Raw genomic sequence first — 24749 nt, 5'->3', positions numbered from 1 at the left:
AAGAGAGAATGATTTTGGTTTTCCTTTATGTTTAAGGTGCTTTTGAGATTTTTTTTTTTTTTTGAAGATTTTATTTATTCATGAGAGACAGCGTGAGACCGAGATACAGGCAGAGGGAGAAGCGGGTGCCATGCAGGGAGCCTGACGTGGGACTCAATCCCAGGTCTCCAGGATCACACCCTGGACTGAAGGCAGCGCCATACCGCTGAGCCACCAGGGCTGCCTGCCTTTGAGATTTTGTAGAGAAAGTGCCAAGTCTTTGCAAAAAAGGGGTCTAGAGCTCGTAGGAATGGTTTGTCTTTTGGAAGTCACTGACATATTTTGGTAACTGAAATGAAAATTGGTGAAATCTTAAGCAGGAATTATAAAGTGAGGAGGAGAGAAGGTTGAAGCAAGAGCTTTGAGAAACACCAACCTTTCAGATTGTTTGGAAGAAATAAGGAACATCAAGACTGAGAAGCAACACTAAAAGCTAGAAGAATGTTTCAGGAAAGCCAAGCAAAGAGAGTGCTTCAAGGAGAGTGTGGTAACAATGTGTATATTCTCCTCAAAGGTCAAGTGAGATAAAGTCTGTATAAAGTGTCCATTGGATTTAGTTACACAAAGATCACTGATAATCTCCTGTAAGAAAGCAATTTCCATATTGGAGTGGTCTGAAAAGTGAATATATGGTAAAGAAATGGCAATTGTGGATATTGGTAATTATTATTATTATTATTATTATTTTTTTTTTTTTTGGTAATTATTTTGAAATGCTGGGTTGAGAAAAAGCATAGTAGAGATGATTCCAAGCATAGGCCAACAGGATCATTTCTGAGAATGAGAGATCATGAGTTAGGGCTATCAGCTGAAACACTAATAGCCTAAAATAATATATTGTCATGGTTACCTATGATATATCAGATGGGGGAAGAATACCTTTTATATTTTAAAATAAATTCCTGTGTGTGTGTATGTGTGTTTTTTACACCCAACGTGTGACATTGAACTCATGACCCTGAGATCAAGAGTCACATTCTCTACTAACTGGGCTACCCAGGTGCCTCTAGGAATACCATTTTTTAGATCAATGGTACTGTATTGGAATAGTTGAATTCCTCTTGAACCCTTTTTGCTGAGAACAGTAGATTACTTGATACCCTTGTTTTCCAAATAACTGTTGCCACGTATGGCGGGGTTTGGGATGTGGAGCCTGGTAAACTTGGTTTCAAAATTCTGCTTTGCTGTATATACTTGATTCAGATCACACAGATGGTTATCTTGTCCTACTGAACTTTAGTTTCTTCACTTGTGTGATGGAGAGAATAAAGTCTACATACTAGATTTGTTAGGAATAAATAAGAGTCTTTATAAATAAAGCACCTGGTACTTCATAGGCACTCAAAAAACTAATGCCTTTTTTCTTGCTTCCTATGTAGTTGCTCTTCATTGTATAGTTTCAGTACTGTACGTTTGACCTTAACCCTTGAAGTAATAATTGGTGGGAATCCTTGCTTCTTCAGCTTATTACCTTCTGTAGAAAATAAATTGAGTAGTACAAACATACATTTTTTGGAAAATGGAGGTATGATTTGCTGCTGCAGTAATCATAACCATTAAAAAAAAGAATTTTACCAACTGTTTTGGCTTGTGTGCCTTTAAAAAAAAAAAGTTGTGTGTGTTTTAAACCTTACTAATTTAGATATGCCACTTTTGGTGACTTCCTGCCAAAGTAAGCATTTTTATATTTTTCTTCTGAGACTCATCTTAGTGTAATTTTATTTTAGTTTTTGGACCATTGCCAGTTGGCATAATTTCAGACTAGACATGATGGATCCACATAAATACTTCTAAGATTTATATTACACAATACATTTTTTATTGGAGGGGGAATGTGAACTGTTAAAAGCAGTTGAGGTCTCAGGTCTGGATTTTATTTAGTATTTCATTTAAATTTTTTGATTTGTAGTTTTGATTCTTTAATTATTGCTTATTGATATTTTAAGCACTGAGATAACTATTTCTATATCAAAATGGTGAAATCAAATCATTCTGATCTTTTTTGTCTGACTTAAGTTGCTAAAGCAGTCTCCTGAAAGGTTTTTTTTTTTTTTTTTTTTTTAAAGATTTTATTTTATTTGTCCATGAAAGACATAGGTAGAGAGGCAGAGACACAGGCAGAGGGAGAAGCAGGGATCCTGATGCGGGACTCGATCCTGGATCTCCAGGATCAGGCCCTGGGCTGAAGGTCAGTGCTAAACCACTGAGCCACCCGGGCTGCCCTCCTGAAATGTTTTTATATCTGCTCCCAAATATCACCATATACCACCTCTTAAGAGGCATTTATGCATATACTTTTCTAGAAGATGACTATCCTAGAAATTTTAAAAAGTATCAGTTTGTCAGCTTCATTCAAGAATCAGTATAATAGTAAACACACAGTTGTTACTTGGAATATAGGCCTTCCTACTGTGTAGAAGTTAATCTCTTGACCAACTACTAAGAGATTTTGTTGGTTAAGTGAAGTCTGTGGATGGGATTGTTGAGACTGAAAGTCTCATTTAATATTCAGAGAGAAGTAATTTAACCAGGTATTCTCATCTGAATACATGATGCTTTGTTTTAAAAGCTTACTAATACTTAGGTAGAACCCAAGGTTCTATAGATCATAATTTCTTTAAAGACTAAATAAACTCTTCAAAGAGGAACCTCTTCAAAGAGGAATCTTCCCCTTGATTCACTATCCTGTTGCTTTCTGAAATTTTGTTCAAAGGCTATTGACAAACCTTTGAAGAAAGGTAGCTAAAATACACATAATTGATCATTTGATGAAATTTTATATATGTGTTGATAGATTTTCCAAGTTAAAAACGACTTTTTCAGTAGAGGCAGTAGGCAGAGGAGAGAGATCAGGAAATAAGCACTTAATAAGCTCTCTTAATGTGCCAGGTGTTATGTTAGGCACATTACGAGGCCTTAGTTTACAACTGTTCTGGAAGGTATATAAGTAGTAGTTTTGCATTCACGATAGGAGGAACTTGAGCTCAGGTAGGTAAGTAATTTGCCCGTGCTTACTGAGGTTTAGTACCTGGCAGGATGCCAGAAGGCAGCCCACTTGGGTGGAAAAGCCCAGCTCTATGTGCAGCCTTCCTCTGTTATACCAAAGGAAAGATTTCAGGAGTAGCTGAATAGAAGCTAGAGTAGCCAGTAGACGTTAGCCAGGTGGAAGGCTGGGTTTATTGTGAGGAGTGTGGCAAGAGGTTTGAAACAGGTGTGGGGAGTTGAGAAATGTAGTATGAAGCTTACGAGTAAAACTTGCCCTTTTGGGTGCTCACTTCAGCAGCACATACACTAAAATTCACTCTTGGGATACAGTTCTATGAATTTAAACAGTTTAGACTTTAGAGTCATGTAACCACTACACAAGATACAGAACTGATCTATAAGTTCCCTCTTGCTGCTCTGTGGGAGTCAGGTCCTCCCACATCCTACATCTCTGGCAACCACTGATGGGTCCTCTAGCCTATAATGTCACATAAATGAAATCATGCAGTATGTAGCTTTTGAGTCTGGCTTCTTCACTTAGCATAATGCACTTTAATTAGGCAACCATTTAATGATGTACACGTTACTGTACAATTTTGCTACAGTTTTTTACTTTGAACTCTCAAAATGCTTATATCATTCCCAATTCCAGTTTCATGTAAACTTTTTGGGGGGGCTGAGGAATGACTATAGTTATGACTTTAAATATCAAAGAAACCCTAAATAGATTCCTAGTAAGTGCCAGAGGAGAAAGTAAAATAGAAAAAAATGTGTCTCTCCCCACACCCTATGACGTCAGCCATCGCCTTGCCTTTTGCACATAGAAATCTGCATGGAAAGTGTGGTACTGATTGTGACCTTTGCCAGCTTGAAAAAGAAAGGGAACAGCTGTTAGTATGAGAGGGTGGAAGGAATTAATGTTGTTCCTGCCCAGTTGGCATTGCGTGCTTTTTGGGCAGGGAACAACAGGTGACCAACTGCTTGCTTTTTATTTTTGTTAGTGTATAAATAAATAGGCTGTGTGTGTGTGTGTGTGGGGGGGGCATGTGTTCATGCACAGGAATCTTGAGTCCATATTAAAATAACCTGTCCTTAGAGTCCTGGATTTTTTTAAAACTGTTTAAATATATACACACATTTATTTTAAGTGTTTTAATGAACTAAGAGACTCCAAGGTTAAGTGTATTATAGGTCATTATTGACAGAAAAGCACAAAAAGTAAAATCCTTCTTTCATAAAAGTCACTTATATCCAAACTGCCTTTTCTCCCTTTTGTCCCAACTTAAGTAAAAAACAAAACCCAGCAAGATAGCTAAGTACTTTTTATAGTAAAACCATCAGCCACAGAGATGTTGTGGTCACTTCAAGCCGGTGACCAGACTGCAGGTGTCTGTAAAAGCCAAGGGTGCTTTGTTCTTTGAACTCTTGCCCCTGGATACTTCACGTACCATCTCTGTGAATCACACCCAAACATACAGTACACTCTACCCCTGGCTCAGGGCTCTTTCCCTTTTCTACCTCTACCTTGCACAAACTCATCTACCTGCAGTATAGCTTTCACCAAACCCTTTCTTGCTCAAGAGCCAGTGTTGATTTTTCATTTCTTATTGAGACATACTATTATTTACCTGGAACAAAACATTCCTCATAGTGTAGTTTTGCTTTGCTCATTCACATTTCTGTTATTTCTCAGTTCCCTGCTTTAGTTGAATCATCCCTCCTCCTCTCTTTTTTTTTTTTTTTTTTCATTGTCTGGCACAGGTTGAGCTCAGTGATCAGTCTATAATGCATTTCTAATTCTATTTTCCATTGCAGTTGTTGAGCCCATTAGTCTCTTTATTACAATGTTTTGAATGTTTTTCTGCTTTATGAAAACCTCTATTTACCTCTCTTCTCTCATCTTTTAGAAAATGGCACTGTTTCCCACTTGATTTTTTTTTTTGTGTGTGTACCCACTTGATTTTTAAAAAATACTTATTATGTATTTGAAGAGAGAGGCCATGAACGGGAGGGGCAAAGAGGGAGGAAGAGGGAGAGAATCTCAAGAAGATTTCACACTGAGCATAGAGCTGAACACGTGGTTTGACCTTAAAACCATGGGATCAAGATCTGAGTTGAAACCTAGAGTCGGATTTAGAGTTAAATAAGTACATGTTTCAAACCTGGATGTACCACTTACTATCACAGCTGATAGCCAGTAACATACATCTTAGTTTTCCCTTCTCCAGGCCACAAGCTTGCATTGTCCTGGCCCCTCCTGTGGACCTCTCCAATGTCCACAGCTGAAAGGTTGAAGTAGAACCCAGCTTCTCTAGCACCAGCTGGTGTCTGTTCTGAGTGGCCAGTGCTGCTGCAGCACTAGTTGTTAAAGATTTTTAATTTCACCCTTATTATATCTATGACTTTAATTAAGTTACTTATCCTTTCTGAGTCATCCTCTCATCTTTAAAATGGGGATAATAATACCTGTTTTACAAGGTGACTTTGTGCATTCATCAAATACTTGTTGAGGGCCTGCCCTCTTTTAAGCACTGCTTGGGATATATCTGTGAACAAAATAAAAATATCCATACCTAATGGAGCTTGTTTTCTAGTAGTAGGGTGAAATGAAAATTAATATTAAATGTTCAGTATGATGCCAGACACATATAGGTATGCACAGTATTTTAGTCCTCTTTATTCTTTGCCATGGTTTTTCATCAAAGCCAAAGGGCCAGGGGAAGTATGGGAACAGGGAAAGGGTGAAATCAGTCCTAGTAACTAGCCATGGCTTCCTCTGAGAGGACTTGGTCCTGACTGCATTGTATAGCAATACAAATGAAATAGGAAGCTTTTAAATTTTGGGGGGAGGGAAAGAACACTAGCTGACCCTGTTCTTGATGATTTTGATTGTCTACCTATGCTTTCATTTCTTCCCATCTACCTTGGATGTAGCTCTGTCCATTCATTCACATTGTCAAGTCCTTTCTGACTTAACTGACTGAGCCAGCCAGGCGCACCTGTCAGAAGACATTTTGAAGTCCCCTCTACCCACTCAGTCTACACTCCTTAAATCTTGTCAGTCTTTCTCTTCTCAGTTCAAGTGTTGGCAGTCCTCTGTCAGTGACCTCTAGTCTATTCTTTTTCTGTTCAGCTTCTTTGTAAATGGCATTTGTTAAGACCAAGTGAAAGCAGGAGGCTCATGGCCTCATTGGCCTGGGTTCAAATCCCAATTCTGCAATTACATGGCCTTGGGCAGGTTTCATCATCTTCAAAATGGTGTAATAATATTTACCTTTTCAAGTTGAGGGATTAGAAAGATGCAACACCTAGCATACCATCAAGATATAGGTTGAAAGTTAAGTAAAAAGTGGCTCCTGTTACTGATATTTTTTTTTAAAATGCCCCTTTATTTTCCCTGACATCTTTTCTTTCATGTTTCATTCTATTATAATGATAGTTCCATTCCTTATTAGTTGGTTTTGTTGACTTTGTGTTTTCTTTCCAGGGTTATGGCTGTTATCACTTTCTATCAGTGATCTTAATAAAATCTCATGGCGGGATCCCTGGGTGGCGCAGCGGTTTAGCGCCTGCCTTTGGCCCGGGGCGCGATCCTGGAGACCCGGGATCGAATCCCAGGTCGGGCTCCCTGTGTGGAGCCTGCTTCGCCCTCTGCCTGTGTCTCTGCCTCTCTCTCTCTCTGTGTGACTATCATGAATAAATAAATAAAATCTTTAAAAAAATAAGATAAAATCTCATGGCTTCACCTGTTCCCTTTATGATTGATAATTTCAGATATTTATCTTTAGTCTGGATTCTTTCCTTAGTGTCAGATGTGAGTGTCTAGCTGTGTACTAGACACGAAACATCTGTGTCAAACGATGAGGCATAATAGTGAGAAAGGAGTGCATTGAATCTGTAGAGGAAACCATCTGTCTTACCTGTTAACTTACTAGTTTCATTTGTTGAGTTGGAAAATTTTTGAATGATTCTCTTTACTTGTAGATACCTAATGATCCTTTATTATGGAGGAGAAGAAAACTTTCTGTTCAGAAATAGCACATAACTCTTGTCAATTAGGAGGGTTTCTCATGTGATTTTGGAGAGAATATATAATACCTGTTTCCAAAGAAAGCAAGAAAAATACTGTATTTCCCCACCTCCCAAATGTATTTTGTTCAAACCGAATTGGACACCAAATAAAGAACATTCCTTAAGTTTGGAATGAATACAACTTTCTAAAAACTGCTCAGGTAACACAAAATAGTAAAGAGCCAAGAAATTTTTATTTACTTAAAACCTAGCATTGCTAAAAGGAGAAAATGAAAGGGTTCATAGAGGCAAGTTGCACAAAAGTAACTGTAGACTTACTTGTTAGACTTAAGTATACTATATGTAGAAAAATGCACAAACATGGTTAAATTTACATATGCTGGATTTTTTTTTCTTCTTGAAAGGGAGAATATTTCTTACGTAAGGGTAAGAAATCCATTACCCTTTTTGGTAAAACATGAGCTCCTAGAAGCAGTTCCCTCGTTTATTTTTCTTGAGAGTTTTGCTGAGGTTTCACATTTCACTTCTGTAGTTTATAGCAAAGTGTACTTAGACATTTTGATGGCTCAGTCAGCCCACACATAGTAGATTAAGATGTATTCTAGGTCACCCAGAGCATTTCCACCTTCACCCTCAGTCTAACCAAAGGAAATCAGTTGTTTGTCTATATATGCAGACCAACTTAGGCTCATAGAATCATGGATTTGACTGAAAGGGACATAAGAGATAATGTCATTCTTCTTTCTCATTTGTAGATAAGGAAGCTGAGACCCTGGAGGTTAGGCTCCTTTCCCAAAAAAGGTGGTATGATGTGGTGAAAAGAAACGGAACTTTTTGTTAAAACTCCGGCTTCCCTTCTTAACTACCTGTATAATACTGGTTATTGGCCCTGGAATATACCCACAAGCTCTGTCCTCGTGGGTGAAGTACTTGGTGTCTCTGAGTTTCTGATAAGATTTAACCCAGAGATATAGGCAGTACATTTTAATAATTTGTTGTAATTGTGTTTTTCTTTTGTTTTTTTTTAAGCCTTTAACAAGAGCGATCATTTCATTAACCTGGAGAAACTCATTTAGTTCTGTTGATCTGATTTTTCCTTTTTCTATTTTATTAGTTTTTGATCTATATTCTTTTCACTTTGAGCTTTTAAAAAATAACTTATTGTACTGGATGCTTGTTTCATTTTTTTTTTTTTTAAGATTTTATTTATTCATGAGAGAGACACACACAGTGAGGCAGAGACATAGGCAGAGGGAGAAGCAGGCTCCCTATGGGGAGCCAGATGCGGGATTTGATCCCAGAATCCCGGGATCATGACCTGAGCCTAAGACAGATGCTCAACCACTGAGCCCCCCAGGTGCCCTTATCTTTTCTGATGTATAAATTTAAGGCTCTGCATTTTTATGTATCATATTTGAGCTTTATACTCTTAAACTTTGATATGTTGTATTTTCATTGTTCATTTCAAACTATTTTGTGATTTACATTTTGATTCTTCTTAACCTACAATTTAGTGACTTATAAATAAGTTTTCAAACCTACAGATTTTAGAGGACTTTCTCCTTCATGGAATTGTTAGAGATAATATGTAGACAAATACTTGGGAATAGTAGGTATTGAATGATGTTTTCAGTTTTCTTTCTTTTTTTTTTTTAAAGATTTTATTTATTTATTCATAGACACAGAGAGAGAGAGAAAGGCAGAGACACAGAGAGAGAAGCAGGCTCCATGCAGGGAGCCTGATGTGGGACTCGATCCCGGGTCTCCAGGATCACACCCAAGGCTGCAGGCGGCGGGCGCCAAACCGCTGCGCCACCGGGGCTGCCCTCAGTTTTCCTTAAAGAAATAAATTTCTGTTTTTGAAACTAGGACAGGAAACATAAAATTTTAATGAGCATAGCTAATATTAAAAATGACTTTAGTTCTATAATACAGTCAAATAAGACAATACATAGAGAGCAAAGAGATGATGACAAAAGGATTAAAGTGGGAGGAAGGGTGGTGGGGAGGAGAATTAGGTGAAAATGTAGGAATATCAAGTTGAATTCTCATCTTTAAGGTCATATTCTTTTGATCCCTTTCATCTGTGGGCTTTAGGGTATTATTTTTATTACATTTTACCTTCAGTTAATTTTATCTATTTATTTAGAGAGTAGAGGGAGGGGCAGAAGGAGAGAGAGAGAATCTTAAGCTGCACACCCAGCTCAATGCATTGCTCGATTTCACAACCCTGAGATCATAAACTGAACCAAAATCAAGAGTTGGCTGCTTAACTGCCTGAGCCACTCAGGCGCCCCTATTGCTTATACCATTAAATTGAAGTGTCCATAGATGACTATTTGTTGAGGTGTGTGGGCACAGATTCTGAAACTGTGTGGCAGAAGCTCATAGGTTTTGATGAGAGGTTCCATAGTTTCATTAGAATTTTAAAGGGGTCCATAAACCCCAAGAAGTTAAGAACCACTACTTTAGAGACTTTACCATGTAAGTTAACTTGAGAAGCCTACCAGGAAAGAATTATGTTTTTTCCTGCTCTCACTTTATTTTATAAGCATAAAATTACAAAATCTCTTTTTTTTTTTTTTTTTTTTTTTTTTTTTTTTAATTTTTATTTATTTATGATAGTCAGAGAGAGAGAGAGAGAGAGTCAGAGACACAGGCAGAGGGAGAAGCAGGCTCCATGCAGGGAGCCCGATGTGGGATTCGATCCCGGGTCTCCAGGATCGCGCCCTGGGCCAAAGGCAGGCGCTAAACCGCTGCGCCACCCAGGGATCCCTAAAATTACAAAATCTCGACTAGTATTTTTATACAGATACCCTACAGGTATTTGATTTTTCACTTCTATACCATATTCAATAAATTTATAGGAGGGATTTGACATATTATAAAATAGGCTTTGTGTTAGATAATTTTGCCAATTGTAGGTTAATGTAAGCATTCAGAGCATGTTTAGGTAAGCTAGGCTAAGCTAAGATGTTCAGTTGTTTAGGCTTACTAATGCATTTTTGACTTAAAATATTTTCAAATTATGATGGGTTTATTGGGATAGAACTCCATCATAAGATGAGGAAGATCTATTATTTCTTGTTAAAGAAATAATAATGCTTGTTAATAGGCCATCCTTTTTTTAATTTAAGATTTTATTTATTCATTCATGAGAGACACAGGCAGAGGAAGAAGCAGGCTCCAGGCAGGGAGCCTGAGGTGGGACTCCATCCTGGTCTCCAGGATCACGCCCTGGGCTGAAGGTGGCGCTAAACCGCTGAGCCACCCAGGCTGCCACTCATTTTTTTGTTTTAAGCAGAATAGTAAAATAAAATAGGTTTTTCCTTTGTCCTGGTTTCAAACAATCGGTTTACCATAGATAGGACTTTATCAGGTAGGTTGCATGTATAGCATAATTTTAGGAAACACAATGAAAAACTTCTTGATTGTGATAAAGTATTTTTTAAATTTCAAAATTGATTATTTTGGCCTTTGGTTTTATTGTAAGATATTCAAACATGGAAGTATATACAATAGGAAATGAGTTTTCTTCCTGATTTGTATGAATACCATCTCTGGACATAACTGCTTAAAAGTTGATTGATTCTTCTATGTGCTTTCCAACGCATATTTAGATACAAACACAATAACATGTTTTATATAGGGAAATTATACTGAATATAATTTTTATTGATTATTTTGATTACTTAACAATATATTGGAAATATTTCTATGTATATGATCCATACTCATTGATTCAATTTAAAAATTTTTTTCCAGATTTTATGATAGTAAGTCTGAAGTATAATTTTTTTTTTAAAGATCTATTTAGTTATTAGAGCATGTGGGGCAAAGGGAGAGGGAGAGAGACCTGAAGCAGACTCTGTGCTGAGTTCGAGCCTGACTCAGGGCTCAATCCCATGATACTGAGATCACAACCTGAACCAAAACCAAGAATCAAACACTTAACCGACTGCACCACCCAGGCTCCCCAGTATGAAGACAACATACAGGTAGTTGTATGTGCAGCTGCTTTAGCATGATAGTGACCTGTAGTAGATGCTCAATACATGTTAGTGTTTATTCTCCTTCTTGGACATGTCTGAGAAGGGCTGTGAAAGATGATTAACTGCTTGTTTTGAATAGTGAAAACCCTAAGGACTTACAATAAATATTCACAGCTGCAGCTTTTATCTTTTCACTATAAAGGAAACCTTTCTCCTAAGGATATTTGTGTTTAGTGATTGGGATTTATAAATTGCTGTAAGACTAGCAGGATTGCTATTTAAGAGTCTTGTAAGTTAGGCTGCCCTGATTATTTTAGATGCTTCCATTAAGAGCAAATAATTTTTATTGGTGGATGAGATGCCACATTATGATTTATCCTTCTTAAAAAAGTACATAGTATAGCATATACTATAGAGTTGTACAGTATGTGAAAGCATTTTTTGTGGGAATCTTGGAACAAAGTTCTTTCCTAACTTTGAAGATGTTTAGAGGCAGGTGCTGAGATTAGAAATCCCACAGTTCTGTTACAGGTAGGATAGGTAAAATGTGTGCTTTGTGATAAAGTTGCAGATCTGTTTCTAGTGGTTCTAAGAACTTAGGAAAAGATGGATCTGGAGCTAATTGTTAATTATTTGTTAAGTCTTGTTTTGAAGTATTAGTACTTCTCATCATCTCTTTTTCATATCTCGTTGTGGTACTTTTCTGCAGGGAAGTTGCCCTCTGTTTTGGGTGAGTCAGTAAAGAGGATCGGATTGGGCCTCAACTTCTTTTCTCCCTGAGAGGAGAGTAAGGGGGGGCTGCTAGAAGAAGGGCTTCCATAATAGCCAGGTCTGAAGCTTTGTGTGGAGGTAATACTGGACTGTATGGACATTGCCCCCAGGATTCCAGGAGTTTGTAGAACTATAAAGTTCTTATAGCAATTACATGGGTATATCAGCCTATTTATCTTTATTTGTTAGCACTTTGCTTTCCTAGTGGAAAACATGCTTGAGAAATAGTTGGTAGAATATAGAGTTGGAAGTGCTTCCCTAGCATGTTCTTGAACTTCAGATTGTTAGTTTTTTGTTTTTGTCTTTGGGTCTTGTCTTGATTTATTTGTTTAAATTTTTGTTTCCAAAAGACTCAACTTACTTAAAACATTTGAAAACCTAAGTTTATGGTTACACAAAGGTTTTATGTGCCTTAGAGACTTTTGCTCACTTGTTTATTCATTTGTTGATTTACCCACTCAACAAATACTCATTGAAGTACTTATTGTAAGTCAGGGTTGAGGGAATGCTATCAGATAGTCATCTGTTCAAGGTAAAGAAAAATGGAAAATGTATTCTGGAGAGATAACCAAAGGCTGAAGGTAGGTAGGTAGTTTATATATATATATATATATATATATATATATATATATATATATATATATATATATATAAATAGTGTGTGTGTGTGTAAGAGAAAGATGGTCAATAGTTCTCTCCTAAAGGTTTTTAGAATCTGTTTCTTCTATTCCCACAATTATTTTTCTATTTCAGGCCCTCAGCATCTCTCATACACAATTGTATTTCTTGCCTCTGGACTTTCCCTCTATTTTAACTTCATGTTCCTTTTTCCTTTATTTGGCTCTTCTCATCTTCTCAGAGTTTTTCTCCCTGCTAAAACACAGATTGTGTGTCTCCGTTACCCACAGAATAAAATTCAAACTTCCTAATAAATAGTTTCAGTATAGATTCTCTAAATAGTCCCTTTATGAAGCTTTCCACAGTTACCCACTTTTAGTTCTTGATGTTCCATGGTGAGACCCCAACTGGTCTTACCTTCTCCTGATAAATGATTCTAGATATATTCCATTTCCTGCTCTGGATCTCTTCTCATCATTGACTACCCTGCCCTCAGTGCTAGGAGGCTGACCTTGCCCTTTGGCTTCCAGATGTGTTTGGACAGTGTGAAGCACTGGCAGGAGAGTAAGCTTGCTGTGTTTATTCTTCTGGCTTCCTCCTGCCAATTCATGTCTTGTTGGCTTTACCAGAGGTCATAGTTCCTATGAAGCTGCCCTCTTTATACTTTTAAGGCTTAGGGGTGTTAGCAGCTTCTAGAGGTTGACCTATCTCTTGACTCTGACCATCTTCCATACCTTACAAATAGTCCTTTATTAAGCTGTTCTTAAATTACCCAGTTTGAGGATGATGTTCCCTGCTGAAGTCCTGATTGTTGCATTGTCTAAATCCTCTAAGCTTCAGTTTTGCTTGTAATTATAGCTGTTATTTTTTGGCAGCACTATGTTTCTCTTTTATTAAACATTTTTTTTTTTTTTTTTTTTGGTGAGCTCTTCTTCATCTCCCCTTCCAGTCCTTTTTCCTTTTTTTTCCCTGGCACCGTGACTGTCATATAATATGAATTGATAGGTCTGAATGAATAAGAAGGGGAGATTTTCAAGATAATGGACATTTGCCTTTCCCTGGGTAGCATAATATTTACTTAGATGTCTGAAATAGGATCTTTTGAGATGATAGGGGGAGGTAGCACGTACTGAAGTCCATTTAATCACTTTAATAATATCTAGATTTTTTTTTCTTTTTTTTTTTTTAATTTTTATTTATTTATGATAGTCACAGAGAGAGAGAGAGAGAGAGAGGCAGAGACACAGGCAGAGGGAGAAGCAGGCTCCATGCACCGGGAGCCCGATGTGGGATTTGATCCCGGGTCTCCAGGACCGCGCCCTGGGCCAAAGGCAGGCGCCAAACTGCTGCGCCACCCAGGGATCCCAATATCTAGATTTTTATTTCATCCTTCTCATAAAGTAAATTTAGCACTTTTTTTTGTTACTATTGCTTCAACATATTTTTAAGGTTTCAGATATACTTATATACTTTATTTCTTCAGTCATGCCATATTTTAATGGGTGCACAGTGCTTTTACTTGGCATTGCTTATAAGTTGGTTTTGAAACAATTCAGTATTACACCAGTTGTGATATTGATCTCTCCATTCCTTTGGGATGGCTCTGCCAACAGAGGACAGGAACCATTCTATTCCAATTTGTGTTGCTTCATACACATACAGCAACATAGAAAGTGGCTCCACTAGCTAATGCAATGTTACCATATTTGTCATGGAAATCAGGTGTCCGTTTCTGGTGGCTTCATGTTGCCATTGCTTGCTGCAATGCCAAGTCCCCTGGCAAAGAGCCTTGAGAAACCTGGTGCTTCCGCATACTAAAAATTGACATTAGTTTCTCTTCAAAATGCATTTTAGATTAATTCCATTTATTTTGTTGGAATATTTTGTCTTGTCTTTAAGGATGTAATTACTATATCTAATATGGGAGAGATTTATTCCTTTATTAAAGGAGAATATAGGAAGCATACTTTCTCAGTTTATCTTAGAAGGGATGCGCTAAGAAGTGTGTTTAGAAGGCTAAAGGATGTTTAGTAAGAACTTTTGAAAAGTGACTTTTTGTAAGGGAAATGTTAAGAGAAAAATATCCTAAAATTATGATAAGGATCAAAAATAGTTTCTATATCCTTTATATAAGGATATATCTATCCTGTGAAAGGGTTTATTTTGTGAAGCATCTTCCTATAACACTAACTTGGACCCAGTACTCTCCATTACTATCCTAAAAAATTACTATTGAAAATAATCTCGATAGAGAATATTCCATTGTTATTTATTCATTTTTAAAAAGATTTTATTTACGTATTTGAGAGAGATCGCAGAGGGAGAGGGAGGAGGAGAAGTGGACTTGCCACTGAATGGAGAACCCTATGTGGAGCTCAGTCCCAGGACCTTGACTTCATGACCTGAGCCAGGGGCAGATGATTAACCAACTGAGCCACTCAGGTGCCCTTCCATGCTTTTTAAAATAAAGCTATCTTTTAAAAATAGAGGTATTTTTTTTTTTTACTCCAGGGGGATAGATTTGTGTGTGTGTGTGTGTGTGTGTGTGTGTGTGTATGTATCTGTCTATCCTAGTTGGTTTGGGCTGCTGTAACAGTATGCCATAGACTGGGGGGCTTAAACAATGGAAATTTATTTTCTCACAGTTCTGGAGGCTAGAATTCTGATAACAGGATGGCAGCATGATTGGGTTTAGGTGAGGATTCTATTCCTGGCCTATAGATCACCACATTTTCCTGTATCCTCTCATGGCCTTTCTTTGGTGCAAATACATGGAGAGATCGAGATCTCTGTCTTTTTCCTCTTCTAGGAGACCAGCCCTATTGGATTAATTTATTAAATTTATGACCTCATTTAACCCTAATTACATCCTAAAACACCCTCCCTCAAATATGATAAAAGTGGGGGTTAGAGCTCCAAAAAATGAATTCTGGGGGCACATTTAGTTCATAGGGATATGCTATACATATGTATATATATATAAAATGTATGAGCAAAAGAGGAAATAATTTATATATTTAAGTTGAAGAAAGATACTCATGCTTAGACAAGGACAACCTGATACTGAAATTCATTATTGAAGTTTCTTCATAAAGATAATGCTATGTTAGTGGAGGTGGTATAATATAATAAAAGGGCGGTTATCAAAGATCCCCTTTTTCCTCTGACCTCAGAGACTACTCAGTTATCACTCTCCTTGATTATCTTAGCATTGACATCCTACCTTTGCCCAGATACGTACTTGATACTGTAAGCTACTTCTGTTGGCTTTTGTGTCACAACATTGCCCTACTTCTCTATGGTTCATTCTTTTCCAAGAATGGCCATTGTGTGTGGCTGAATGAAATAGAGCCCCTGACATCTAGAGCATGGAGTCATCCTCTCTTCCTTTCTCTCCTATAGTCTCCGTTCATGATTTCACTGTGGATATTTAGTCATTAGCTGGTTGTCTTATCTCTACTGGTTTTGATTTTAGGCTGTTTCTGAACTTTTTCATTCTCCTGGCTTAAGTTATCACCTCTAATGCCAGTAATTTGTGTGTCCTTCCCTACTTCTGATTATTACTCCTTATAGTCATTTAGTGTCATTTATTCAGAGCAAACTATGTGTGTGCCTGATACAAAGAATATGAGAATGATAGAGCCTTTGCCTTCAAGTTAGTGACAGAATGTCAGAGGCAATATAAAATACAGTGTGATAGATGTATGTAAAAGTTGTCATGGGACAGATAAGTAGGGCGTGCCTGCCTTGGATGGAAGGGGAAATGAGAGGTCAAGTATCCTCAGTAGAAAGCTGAACATTTATGAAGCCACCTAGGGTTTTGAAAACTGTAATAGGCAAAGGTAACAGCAACTGGCTCAGTGTGATTGGAATCTTTAAGGGCTGCATATAAAAGAGTCCAAGATGAGACTGAGCATTTAAGAAGTTACCAGATCATCCCAAAGGCAGTATTCTCAAGACTAAATTTTCTTCCACAATAAACCACATCCCACTCCCAACTTCGTGTTTCTGTCAGTAGACCCACCATTGTCTCTCTTTCTAAACCCTGAAGTGTCCTCCTCAGGTCTGCCTCAGCAATTGTGATCAGGCATGACGTTGAGTCATTTCTGTATTCAGAACACTCCTTCGTGCATTCTCTTCTGTTCACTGTCAACACACTACTTATTGGTTAATTACTGGATTATTTCAAGGCTATATGAAATGATCCCTTTCTGCTGTTTTTTTTTTCTTTTTAAATTTTTAGTATCCCTTATCTTACTTACCCTGTCGCTGATCCTGACTAGCAAGTGCAGTGACATTTTATTTCCTGCAGGAAAATTTCTTTTTTAGGAAAAGAATATGTAGTTCTTTTTATGAAACCAAAGATCTTTTCTTTTTTTCTTTTTTTTAAGATTTTATTTATTCACGAGAGACACAGGCAGAGGGAGAAACAGGCTCCATGCAGGGAGCCCGACGTGGGACTCGATCCCGGGTCTCCAGGATCACACCCTGGGCCAAAGGCGGCGCTAAACCGCTGAGCCACCCGGGCTGCCCATGAAACCAAAAATCTTAAGTCTGCACCTCACATTAAAAAATCATAGAATGGAAGAATTAAGAGTTATTTATAGCAAAGAACATTTTGTTCCATAAACTGAGTTTTGATTATGAACATAATACGTATTTTATACTGAAGAAGCTCTTTCAAACGACAGGTCTCCTGCCTCCCAGTCTCATCTTCTTGTCATAGTTCTAACCTCTTAATCTATCCAGATCACTTGCCTCTGTGGGAGGCCATATATACACTGACACTGGAAATAGCCTGTTTGGAAATCCTGGTTTTACTCCTTATTAGTTTCAGCAAGAGTCCACATTTGTCTAAGCCTCATAATAACTTTATGTGAAAAATGGGAGAGGTGATATTACCTGCAAGGTTATAGCTAAGGATGGAGTGAATCTGTATAGCCCAGTGCCTGGCATGTGTGAGCTCGCAATATATGTTGGCTATAAAATGTTACGTACCCTGAAGACCCCTCGCTCATTGCCCCTGTGCTTTGGTTAGTGCGACCCCCTGCTGCCCTTGCTTCCTTGTACCACTGAATGCTTTCCTTGAGCCCTTCCTTATTGCCTGTGGTACGTGTTGTTACAGGTTCAACTCAGTTGCCTTTTTAATTAATCTAGTTCACGTTGACCTCTGAATTCCTAGAGGACCTTTTATACCATTTTAGAAATTAGTCATACGTTCTTTATTATAGTATTTCTCTGTGAATTCCCTATAGTAAGATTCATTTATTTTGATGTACATTGTATCAAATTCATCCCTATATGAATTTTGATAAATGCTTTGGGGTAACCATCACAATCAAGATACAGAACAATTTCATCACTCCCTAAATATTTATCTCATTATGACATTTTAAACATTTTCCTCTAGTGCACATTCTGTTTCTATATGTATGGTTTAGGCTTTTGAACCTAGCATCTGTTTTATGCTAGTTTGTCTCCCTTTGTGTGGCCTAACTTAGTAATCCTTTTTAACAGTTTCATTTATTTATTCATGAAAGACACAGAGAAAGAGAGAGAGGCAGGGACTTAAGCAGAGGGAGGGAGAAGCAGGCTTCCTGCAAGGAGCCTGATAGGGGACTCAATCACAGATCCTAGGATCACTCCCTGAGCCGAAGGCAGATGCTTGACTGCTGAGCCACCCAGGCATCCCACTAACCTAATATTGAGCATATAGTTAGTAGATGCTTAAGTGTTTGAATTGTATAAAACGAAGCATAAAAACATGGTAAACTTGGACAAAATATGAAGCTACTCATTTTAAGTTATTTAACTTCTCTTTGGTCTTTAATTTTACTTGAGTGAAAAATTTCAAATGGATATTATTCCTATATAATTTTCTAAAGTGATTGGGACCCTTGCAGAGCTAATAAAAATCATTCTAAATTTATCTTTGGGGGGGAAAAGGGCTAGTTTCTTTCTGTTTTTATCTTTTATTTATTTTTAAATATTTATTTATTCATGAGAGACACAGAGAGAGGCAGAGACATAGCAGAGGAAGAAGCAGACTCCTCACAGGGATCCTGATGTGGGACTCGATCCCTGAACTGGGATCACGCCCTGAGCCAAAAGCAGACGCTCAACCACTGAGCCACTCAGGCCTCCCTCTTTCTGTTTTTATTATCAAATGTGCTTAGGGTTTCCATTTTTTCCTTACCCTATTAGTTTACATTTTAATGTGAAACAAACTTTTCTATCTTTACCCTCCTTGAGTATTTTTGTCTGTTATGATGTTACTGATAATGTGTTTACAGTTTTCCTTTCTTTCTTAAACATATTTAAAATATTGAGCAATTCAATTAAAAATAAACTAGTTACAGAATGTAAAGTACAAAACCTTGCTGTTCTTTCAACTTTTTTTTTCATGGGCCAATTTTGCTCTCTTTCCCGGGGCTGCTTTTATTGATTGTCTTTAAAATCAGAGGTCAACGCAAGTAAGATAATTTATACTTCATAAAGGTGGGGCTGATATGGACAAGCTAATGGTGCATGGTTTCCTTAATCTTCACTCTTGGGTATTTTGGACTATTGATCCTTTTCAGAAAGGACCAAATATGGTTAAGATTTGCATCCCATTCAGTAGAGTTTACTTCCTAATGAAGTGAATTGAATTTAACCATGTGTATCTTTTTTTCCCTTCCCCAACAGCTTCCATGCCTATGGCTGTTCTAAATTTGAGCCAAATATATCCATTTCAGAGAGGCTTTTTCTGTAAAGACAACAGCATCCAGTACCCGTACCATGACAGTACCGTCACATCCACTGTCCTCACCATAGTGGGGCTTGGTTTACCCATTTCCTCTGTAAGTAAATTAATAAGTAGGTAGTGATGGGTTTGTTGTGCTGGAGGATGGATGTAGTGATGGCATTGGGGTGGGAGTAAATCTATAGTACTGTCTTCACCAGTGCTGATGTGGTGAATGACTGAGGAATATACCCACTGTTTTTTTTTTTTTTTTTTTTTAAGATTTTATTTATTTATGAGAGAGACACAGAAAGAGAGAGGCAGAGACATAGGCAGAGGGAGAAGTAGGCTCCATGCAGGGAGCTCGATGTGGGACTCGATCCGGGGACTCCAGAATCATACCCTGAGCCAAAGGCAGACGCTCAACCACTGAGCCACCCAGGCATCCCTATACTCACTGTTTTAATCTAGGGACAGTGTAATTGCAGTTAAAGGAGGAGTCACCCAAAACAATGTGATATCATCTTGAAGAACTATAGAATGATTATTTTACAGTAGAAAGGTTCATTTAAGTCATTTGTACCAGTGCCTTTCTGTATGTATAAGTTAAGAAACTTAGGCCCAGACACTTGATCAAGCCCAGTAAGCTGTTTTATGGCAGAGCTGACATGAAGATGATGCTTACTTTATCATATTTAAAATGAAAATTGAAACCATAAGAAAGGAGATAGATTTATTCATTAAGATTGAGAAGACAACTCAGGAGAAAGAATTTAAATACATACGCAAAACAAAATCCTCAGAATATATCAAAACTTTTTAAAAAATATTTTATTTATTTATTCATGATAGAGAGAGAGAAAGAGAAAGAGAGGCAGAGACACAGGCAGAGGGAGAAGCAGGCTCCATGCAGGGAGCCCGATGTGGGACTCGATCCCAGGACTCCAAGATCATGCCCTGGGCCGAAGGCAGACACTAAACTGCTGAGCCACCCAGGAATCTCCAAACTTACTTTTTTTAAAGTTCTACTGACTTTCAGATAATTTATCAGTTTTTAGGATGATTTTGGTTTTCATTTTTTTAAGTAACTGGAAACTTTCCTTTTAGGTTAAGTTTCACAAATAGGGTGAAGATTGGCCCTTGAGATTTTGTGATTACTTTCTTTATCCTTGGCTGTGATTCCTGAATCTTGGCCTATCCTGTTTTTCTTGATGTGAGTTGGAAATAGAAGAGAAAGAGCAAAGATTTACCTCCTTGAGTGTCTTGGGAGTGCAGCAGGTGATGCTGTATATCTCCTTTGACCAGTTGTCTTTTGACAGTTGGCTTCCTGAGCAAGTTGACTTAAAAAATTTTGTATTAGCAGGCTCAGCAGCCTATTCCTACAATAGGACAGCTAGCTTTTCTTTCTCTTTTTTGTCCTAAACAACCTAACTAGTTCTTTAGTTTTCCATTTCCTGTCTGTGTTCTTTTTTTCTTTTTGGCTAGTAGGTTTTTGTTTTGTGTTGTTTGGTTTTGGATGGTCTTTAGCCTTATATTGTGAAGGTAAAGGGGACTGGGTTTTTAATATATCAAGCTACAGTAAATATTTCCATATATTGTCTACACATTCTACTTTGGTGGTAACTAATTTTATAGCATTAAAAAGGGAGAAAAATCTGGGATTTAGTTTATGGAGATACTTACTTTTTCCCTAAAGAATAAATTCTAGCATAACTCGTAACTCTTATTTTAGCCTTCAGGCTGATGAAACAATGTGCAGCAGAGCATATAGTACTACCATTTAGATGAAAATATGCTGTACTGTCTTACTGTACTTCTATAAAGTGCAAGATGTTTGTTGTAGGTATTATTTGGCGCCGCTATCTCCAGGTAAAGTATTTAAAAACTATTCCTGTATTTGAGGAGATGATTGCTTGAAGATCAGGAAGTTCCTTTTAGTTATTCGACTTGGTACATTTCATCTTTTTCTAAAAAAAGTTTAGTTATAAAAATAATAGATGCTCCTGTCTGAATCTAAGAAAATCTATTATAAAGGAAAAAGAAATCACCCTTAGTTTTACTGCCTGAAGACAGTTAATACTTTGATGTTACTTCCTTTAGTTGGACATTTATTTTACAACATTATGAACACATTGCAAATTCAGTTTTCTTTTTTATTTACTAATTTTTGTAACCGATATTTTTGAGTTATTAACAAATGTCAAGCAGCATTTAAGTTAACAGCAATAAAACTAAATTAAAAAAAATAGCAGGAAAAGACTTGGATAGGAATACTTAAATTCTGGGATACTAAATTCTCATAATGTTGCTACTGAGTGAAGTGATCTTGACAATGTTGTAATGCAAATTTATTTTATTACAATAAATAGTATATTTGGCCTGTTTCTGGGCCTTAAATGTGTTAATAGCTTGCGGATTATTGTGAGGGTGTTCTTGTACATTCCTACAATAAATTTATTTGTTTTTTTAATAATTTATATAATACCAGATATAGAAGACAATTTTATTTTCTGTAAGATGATTTATGTTTGATGTAACTTAATACAAACACATACTTTGTAATTTGAATAGTAAGATTTTGGATGATAAAACTCTTTTTTTTATTTTTATTTTTAAGAGAAAGAGCAGGAGAGGGGGGCAGAGGGAGAGGAAGAGGGGGAGAGAGATTCTCAAGCAGGCGAGGAGCCCAAAGTAAGACTCAATCCCATGACCGTGAGTTCGTGACCTGAGTTGAAATCAAGAGTCTGGATACCCAACCAACCTACCCAGGTGCCCCTGGATGATAAAATACTTTTAAGGTTGTAACTTTTTACAATCTGAAGTCTGTAATCTTTTTTTAAAAAATGTGTTCATCAGCTAATCAAAAAGATGCAACATTCAGAAAACTATAGATTTCCATGTTTTTGGAATTAAGGCTTCTTTATGGGTTTTAAGGATCCACTTTTTATTTGACATCAATTTTTTTCCTTCCCTTTTGGCTTCATGTATCTTCTCCCTTCTTATTCAATGTACATTTATTTTTGTAAATTTTTACATTTCTAGAAAATGTAAGATTAATTTGTATGCAGACTCTGAGAGTAATGGTAGCAACAATAAAGTAAGGATTAAATCAGAAGTCCCTATTTTGCAGTGAATAAGTATACATTTTCTAGAGTTTAAAATGTATACAGTTTGGGAATAGAAAAATTATCTGTGTTTAATGGGTTATTTTACATTTTTACATTAACTTGAATAGTGACTGAATATTGGCTTTTTTTTAGGTCTTGATAGTGACTGTGAGTACTTGCTTTTTTTTTTTTTTTTTAGATATTGATTGCTCTGTCTTACTACCTTATAGTAAAAATGCTTAGCCTAAAATAATGGTGAAAAGACTGTTTTCTGTGGCCAACTTCTAAAACTCCTAAAGAGACATTGTATTATTCATAGTGACCTAAATTGCATCATGACAAACTATGGATATATTTGGATGTATGTGAAAAAGGCTTAAACTCTTTATATTATGTATACATACTCTTATTAAATTAGTGAGAAACAGATGAGTGCTCCAAAGTAAAATGAGCAAAGAGCATGAACAGAAAGTTGTCTGTAGAAGAAAAAAATTGCCAAAAGATATTTTTAAAAAGAGTTGATTTCTTAAGTTCATTTTAAAGCAACACTGAGAAAGTGGTTTGGCTTACTATATTGGCAAAGGGAAAAGCTTTCCCTAGCTTGTCAAGTATAGAAAATAAGTATATTCATATACAAAGCTGGTAGGAGTATAAATACATACTAAGAAAAATGTATCATTAAGACCTAGAAATTATACTTCAAATAGTTTACCCTAACGAAATAGTACCAGTTTTATGCAGGGAATTAGTTACAAGAATATTTATTACAGCATCATTTTTATAGTAGAAAATTAGAAATAGGGCTTAGGGAACTGTTTATGATTTATCCCAGTGAGGAAATATTGTGATACCATCCATTTTATCATTTTTTTATATTTATTGACCTGGAAAGATCTCTTTAAGATATTAAGTGGAGGGATCCCTGGGTGGCGCAGCAGTTTGGCGCCTGCCTTTGGCCCAGGGCGTGATCCTGGAGACCCAGGATCGAATCCCACATCGGGCTCCCCGTGCATGGAGCCTGCTTCTCCCTCTGCCTGTGTCTCTGCCTCTGTGTCTCTCTGTCTCTCTGTGACTATCATTAAAAAAAAAAAAAAAAAAAAAAAGATATTAAGTGGAAAGAGGAAGAGTAATAATGGTTCTCTCTGATTACTTGTATATAAGATTACTTTCATTTTATTTCTTGCATTTCCTCTTTTATTTCTTCTCATGAACACATACTGTTTTGCACATTTTAATACCCACTAGAAATTACCTCATTGTCATTTTGATAAACATGAAGCTTAACGGTCTGAACTGTATACCCATTTTCACATAGTTGTTCCAGAAGCTTAACTGTTCTGTGTGAGGTTAGTTTTGTCTGTTTCCAAATAAGTTCAAAAGGAAAAAGATGTAAATAATGACATTTTCAAGATGCACAATAAATCAAAATAAAAACTCCATACCTCGTTCATGCTGGGTTGTCTGTGGACTTGAGTGGACCTACTGATAAATCTTATCTGTCTCCTTAGAGACAGAAATTTTGTCTTGCATGTAGCAGTATACCATAATTCATTTCTGATGCTAACCACCCAGAATGGGTGTCAGATTCCACTAGTTTAAGCTCATGATTTCCAAACTGCCCTCACTTTAGTTGTCAGCCATTAAGTTTGAAGTTCTCCAGGTCACCCAAAGTTCAGACCAACTGGCTACAAACCCAGGGGATTTCCATGACTGCCTACCCCTACAAGACTGCCTTCACTTAAGATGGCAGCCACAAGTTTGGGGGTTCCTAGGCAACCTGTAATTCTGATCAACCTACTACAAATTTGGAGGTTCCCATGACTCTCAGGTTAATAATTCACTAGAATGACTCAGAACTTAGGAAAGTGCTTTATTTTTTAATTACAGTTTTGTTTTAAAAGTAGGCTCCATGCCCAGTACGGAGCCCAGAGTAGGGCTTGAACTCATGACCCTGAGATTGAGACCTAAGCTAAGATCAATAGTCAGACACTAAACCAACTGAGCCACCCAGGCACCCCTATTACAGTTTTTTATAAAGGATCCATATCAGTACCAGCCAAGTGAAGATATACTTAAAGCGAAATGTGGGAGTTGGGAGGATCACGAATGCAGAACTTCTGGGCCCTTTCCCAGTGGAATCAAGGCTTGTCACCCTCCCAGCACTCTGATGAATTCACTAGGCTTCAGGTATCTAGTGTTTTTACTAGGGTTTTATTTATTTCATTCGTATTTGAGTAAGTGTGATTGATCCATTGGCCAGATTCTGATTGAGCCTCAATCTTCAGTCCCCTGGGGCTCCAAGTCCCACCCCTCTGAATACATTGCTGATCTTTGTGACGATCAGACCCATCCTGAGTCATCTTATCAGCATAAACACAGGTGTGATTTAACAGGTTTATGAATAACAAAGATACTCCTGTTACTTGGGAAATCCTAAGAATTTAGTCTCTTCATAGGAGCTGTAAACAAAGACCAGTGAGA

General features: G+C 37.1%; 1 protein-coding gene across 10 annotated transcripts in view; it reads left to right on the top strand.

Annotated features, from left to right (window-relative positions):
- Positions 1-24749, top strand: part of PLPP1 (phospholipid phosphatase 1) — a 94839-nt gene that overhangs the window by 15632 nt on the left and 54458 nt on the right. For 5 of the 10 annotated variants that reach the window (XM_049102632.1, XM_049102649.1, XM_049102653.1 and 2 more), the window contains one exon: positions 19125-19279. The exons of the other annotated variants lie outside the window; for them this stretch is intronic. In XM_049102632.1, the coding sequence (XP_048958589.1) occupies positions 19125-19279 (155 nt within the window). The remainder of the gene's footprint in view (positions 1-19124; positions 19280-24749) is intronic. 10 annotated transcript variants of the gene reach the window in all.

The sequence above is a fragment of the Canis lupus genome, chromosome 2 (assembly GCF_003254725.2).
Source record: "Canis lupus dingo isolate Sandy chromosome 2, ASM325472v2, whole genome shotgun sequence".
NCBI lineage: Eukaryota > Metazoa > Chordata > Mammalia > Carnivora > Canidae > Canis > Canis lupus.
This window is presented reverse-complemented; position numbering and strand designations above follow the sequence as displayed.